We start from the raw sequence: 5,567 nt of genomic DNA, 5'->3' as shown, positions 1-5,567 counted from the left end.
GATAACTACAGGTTCATCCAGTGGAATGAAGAGACCACAGAAGTGTGTGAAGGAGGTGTAAAGAAGGTTCCTCACTGCAACTTGTGTCGACATCCTGGTGAGTGGTGCTCTGCTTTGAACTCTGACCTCCACTCCTGATCCTGTGGCTATTTTAAAGCCTTTTAAATTGTCACGTCAAAACATGCAAGTATGTGAGAGATTTCAGCATCTGAGACCCCTTACTGACTGTTATTCTTTCGTTATCAGGATCAGCTAAGACTCACGAGTCCCGCGGATGTGTGCTCTGCGGCAGTAATCGCTTCTGTCAGCCTCAGGATTTCGATTACCAGTGTCCGTGTGACTGGCACCGCTACGAACAGACTCGCCAGGCCTTGACTTTTGAGGCAAACATCAGGAGGTGAATGGCAATTCAGAATGTCAAAGCTGATTTTCTGCTATTTAATAACTATTAAACTAAGCAGACAAGTTCTTTTTTGCAGGAAAACACTGGCGAGTCAGCATTTCCCTTTCACTGAGGTACATTTTGATCTTTCTTTTCTATTTTTTATTAATAACTTGACAAGTAATTTGAGTCATTTTTAATGCGTAAACCATGTCTTGCAGATCATTCGTGAGTTTCTGGTTTCCAAAGATCAGCCTGTGTCACATTTTAAGAGGAGGAAGCCGAATATGCTGCTGATCCAGGTTAATGGGTTTGTAAATTATTAAGTGTAAGGCCATCTGTTCGGCGGGCTGCGTGTAAACATTTACGTTTTGTGTCTTTAGAAATTCGCCTATGATAAGATGGAGTGGCCGAAGCACTACACCAGCGAAAAGGTGCTAGTGTTGATGACCTACGCTGAGCTGATGAACCGAAACTATGGAACAGACATGTCCTGCCAAGTTGAGCCCATCCGGTAGTGTTACAGTTTTTAATGTCAGATAAGTTATTACTTTTATGATATTGTTATTATAACAGCTTTACATTCTTAACTTGCAACCTTTTTTTTCATGCTAAAGAATATTTAAACCAAGAGTGAGGAATGGCGTTGCTTGCTTTGAAGTCATCTGGAGAACACCAGGTCAGTTTAAATCCCATGATGGGGAAAAAAAGCATAATTTACTCACAGCATACAATAGAGGGGGAAGAAAAGTGACACTCAAGAATAAAAAGCTGATTTGAGTGACAGGAGTACTGTGTTTAGTGGAGGTTGGGGTGCAGGGTGCTTGTCACCGAGTTGTCTGTTAATGACTGGCTGTGAGGTGGGGTTCAGAGGTGACAGATCAGTCACAACAGGCACTAGGTGCTAAAGTGGCTTCCTCCCTGAGCTGGGAAATCTGTCATATTAAAGTCCCCTTAACTAACAAGCCCGTCTGATGTGAGTGGCCTCAGAAAATCTCAGCTAACTTAGATTGTTCTACATCAGACGAAGGATATAAATGTAGAAATGACAGAGCTGAATACGTATTTTGAAGTAACACCAGTTGAAGTAAAAATTACAAATCTATGTTTTTATATCAGAAATAGCGACTTACAGTTTGATTGGTGGCTGTAAACTCTATTCCTCAGGGTAAATACAGTTGGCTCCATAAGTAAGTTTGTCTTCATACTCTACCACGGCATATTTTAATTTGGACGATGAATATGTGATTGAAGTGCAGACTTTAACTTTTAACTTGAGGTTTTACAAAAGTGCTGCATTAACTGTTCAGGAATTACAGCTGTTTTTATGCACGGGCCTCCGAGAGGCTCAAAATTTGGTAATTTTGTTAACTGACAGGCAGTTTCTTGCCTGGGTAAGGCCCCTCCCCTTGATGTTCCATGACAAATTAAGCAAATAAAGGATCTGGAGTGTATTCCAAGTGTTCAACGTGTATTTTTTAGCTTTTCACTGCAAATCTCAATATGAGCCACAAAAGAGATGCCAGTATAAGTGAAGGAAGCCAACTGCTCCTTCCTCACAAGGGGTTGCCACACCAGGGAGCTCCACATGTTTAATGTGACAGAGGTTTTTATCCCAGATAAAGCCATCATTAGACTAAAACAAAACAAACAAAAAGATCCCAACAAAATAAACCTATTAGAGTTTGCAAAATATTTAGGCATGGCCAAATCTAAAATCTGGTGCAATCTTAAAAAGAATTGGTGAACTGATTAGCTCAGCAACACCAAAAGGACTGCAAGACCACAGAAGACAGCTAAAGTACATCATGACAGACTCATTTCCATGGCTAAGAAAAACAACTTGACAACATGGTCTACAATCAAGAGGCACCTTCATGAATGGATATAGAGGGATCATTAACAAGGTGCAACCCACTGGTTACACTCAAGAACAAGAGGGCCAAATTAGACATTAGACATAAAACCAAGATTAACTTGTACCAGGATTATGAGAAGAGAAAGAGAAAATGGCTAAGTATCCAAAGCATATCAGATCATCTGTCAAGCATGGTGGAGGTAATGTTATGACATGGGCTTGTGTGGCTGCCGGTGTAACTAATTTACAAATGTTTATTGATGATGTGACTGCTGATAGACGTAGGATTTGGCCAAATGCTGCAAAGTGGATCAGACAGTGCTTCACAATGCAAATCGATAATGACCCAAAGCATAGTGCAAAAGCAACCCAAAAGGTTGGTGAACAATAGGCAAAAAAATTGGATAGTCAGACGGTGCCTAGCAGAGCATCTCAAGGGAGGAAACGGCCATTCATTGACTGCAAAGGATTTTACCAAAGTATTAAAAACAATCATCATTTAAATTATAAATTTGTTCAGTTAATTTTGAACTTCTGAAAACAGGGAACTGTGTATAAAAGCGGCTGTCACTACAGGATTTTTGTACAGTCTCTTGAATTTAAGCTGAAAGTCGTCTCTACAATCACATCTTGATTGTTTGATTTAAAACAATGTGGTGGCGTACGTAAGCAAAACTACAAAAACTGTCATAACTACTATTTTTTTTCAGCTAACTGTATCATCATCTGATAATTTTGTCATGGTTTAAAATAAGTAAATAATATGCAAATAAGTTGCATATTAATCTAAAAATAGCTTAATTTCACAAGGACATTGTCTCTCAAAATTTCTACTTCCTGGTGCCTTAATAACAAGAACAAAAGTGCTGAGAACTGCAATGATCAGTGAACAGGACATTAATGGACATTTAGATATTTGAATTTATTACTCACTTTTTAAGGCAAAAAATATGAAAAGTTTGAGGAGTTTAAATACTTCAGTGTGAGAAGTTGGAGCTGATGTTGATGTCTGTTCTGCAGAACATTTTGTGTTTCCTGAGGATCGGCCTGCAGAGGAACAGCGTGAGGTGAGGACGGTGGAGGAGGAGTCTCTGTTTCGTGTGGCCTACCCTGAGCTGGTGGAGACCTACCTCAGACACAAAGCTCTGGCTGAAGAGAACAAGACAAAGAGTAAGACAGAGATTTATGATATCCACTTTAAATGCACAACAGTCCACATACATAGATTGAAACATTTCTTTGTGTGGATGACTTTACACATAGCTAAAATCTTTTCTCTGCTATGACAAGGCCATCCCGATCAAAGGCACTTGCATCTTAAACTTGCACCTCAACACTGTTTATTAAAGCAGCTGGGACACATGCAAATGTAGGTGGTTCACAGCAGAGGCTTTTGATTCAGCTATCTCATAGGCTCTGTTTTCATTTTATACAAACTGAGCTTTGAACACACAAATCATCACTGCTATCTAGATTTAATTCCTAGTTTGCAGGAAAACTAGGCACAGACACTGAAAAAGTATTAGGATTAACAGGAAACTAATTCAGATAATCTTCTGATAACGTGTCTTCTTTTACAGAAAAGAAGCCAAAAAGTAAAAAGGAGAAGCCCTCGGATGGTTTATCAGACCTCTTGGCTCAGATGACTCTTCAGAGTTCCTCTTCATCGAATTCTATGACTCAACAGCCAAAGCTGCTCCCTACGTTGGCAAGCACAGATGAACCAGAGGTGGTGATTTTGGACACACTGGTGAGCCATAAGCAGAATGAAAGAGGAAAAGATGATCACTCCAGCCTGAATGATTGCCCCAATACTCCTCTGTCTCGTGCTGACTCTGAGCCAGTTGCTTCACCTTCTGTCTCTGCTGTAATCGAAGCGCTACACCTGAGTGATATCGACTGGGATGCTTTGTCCTTCACATCTTCTCCATCCCAACAAGCAGCTACCAGCCACTCCACTGGTCCAGAGCTAAATAAAACCACAGACAGTGAAACAGAGAGTCAAAAAACAGAGCAGAAAATCTCACCTGATGTCAAACCAGTAGACTCCAGATCTGCTCCAGAGCTCGGTTACTCAGAGTGTCCTCTAAGGGAGCGGGTGCTCATGAAGAATACGGCCAAAATCGTGAATCAGGTATGCGATGATGCAGTCAAGTCAAAACCCAGTGGACACATTTCCAGTGAGGTTAGCAAAGAATCTGCTGTTAAGAAAAATGAAGCACGTGCAGAAAAAACCCAGATAGAAAAGCCAGCTGCCCAGGCTCAAAGTAAAGCCAAAGACACATTTAACGACTCCAAAAAGCCGCCACACAAATATAAATTTGTCAGGACAGCTATTCAGTCATTGGTTGTCCCACCACAGAGGTGCCACTCTAACCCAGGTACAAGTGACAAGAAGGACGAGAGCATGCCACAGACCACCAAAAAGAGTGTGTGTATGAGCGTTCGTTCATCCAGCGAGGACAGCGACGTGGAGAACCAGAAGTGTGGACCTCAAAGACGGACAAAAACAAAACCTAAACACAAACTCAAAGGCAGCTTTGTTTCAGACTTCCCTCTGAAACCAGTTGCTTCACACGCAGCGACCCAACCAACTGCAAAACCCGCTCGGAGCCTTCATTTAGCAAGACAAAAACCTCAGAGCAAACATTTTGAAAATAACAGCACACCTGTATCAACTGAAAACAACTGCCAGGATGTCCCAGCAGCTGATGTGGGTGCCAACGTGTTTCTTCCCACTCCAGCCTCACCCATCACCGTGTCAGAGAGCGACGACTCTGTGATTTGTAGCGAGAGTCCGCTGCCACTGGCAGAGAGACTGAGGCTGAAATTTCGGAAGTAATCAGTGTGGTTACACGACAAAGGACAAAAACATGTAAGCTGTTGCTCTTTTAACACTGAAGGTTTAGTCTGGACTTTGAAAACACTTGTAACATAAGCTCAAATATTAGATATGGAAGCTTGTTTTTTTTTTTGTTGCCACTGAAAAAAATCCAAAAACCTTTTACAGTATATAATTCAAGATTTCAGGTTATCTCAAAATTTCAAATTAATAATGTGATATTTCAAGTTATTTTCTCCTACGTTTGAGTCAGGAAGCTGAAATTTTGAGATAGTAATCCAAATTTTTGACTTTCCAGTGGCAGAAACAAGCTTCCATAATAAATGTAAAACCACACTCAGCAGGAGCTTTTTCTGTCACTAAAAAAATAAAAATCTTTTTTTCCATCCATACGCCAAAATTTTGCGATAATAACCTGAAATTTTAAGATAGTAATCCCCAAATTTCTGGATATTTTCTCAAAATTCCAACATAACAACTTGAAA

The 5,567-nt window shown here is 40.5% G+C and overlaps 1 protein-coding gene across 1 annotated transcript in view; it reads left to right on the top strand.

Moving 5' to 3' along the window:
- The window catches only part of LOC134643453 (flap endonuclease GEN homolog 1), an 8,546-nt gene extending 3,385 nt beyond the window's left edge, over positions 1 to 5,161 (top strand). Inside the window, exons 6-13 of the mRNA XM_063495819.1 lie at positions 12 to 97; positions 247 to 397; positions 480 to 516; positions 604 to 684; positions 766 to 896; positions 1,000 to 1,061; positions 3,261 to 3,410; positions 3,821 to 5,161. Of these exons, the coding sequence (XP_063351889.1) occupies positions 12 to 97; positions 247 to 397; positions 480 to 516; positions 604 to 684; positions 766 to 896; positions 1,000 to 1,061; positions 3,261 to 3,410; positions 3,821 to 5,082 (1,960 nt within the window). The 3' untranslated portion in view covers positions 5,083 to 5,161. The remainder of the gene's footprint in view (positions 1 to 11; positions 98 to 246; positions 398 to 479; positions 517 to 603; positions 685 to 765; positions 897 to 999; positions 1,062 to 3,260; positions 3,411 to 3,820) is intronic.
- The last annotated feature ends 406 nt before the right edge of the window (positions 5,162 to 5,567 follow it).

The sequence above is a fragment of the Pelmatolapia mariae genome, linkage group LG15 (assembly GCF_036321145.2).
Source record: "Pelmatolapia mariae isolate MD_Pm_ZW linkage group LG15, Pm_UMD_F_2, whole genome shotgun sequence".
Lineage (NCBI taxonomy): Eukaryota > Metazoa > Chordata > Actinopteri > Cichliformes > Cichlidae > Pelmatolapia > Pelmatolapia mariae.
The sequence above is the reverse complement of the archived record's forward strand: the minus strand, read 5'-3'. Positions and strand labels throughout refer to the sequence as shown.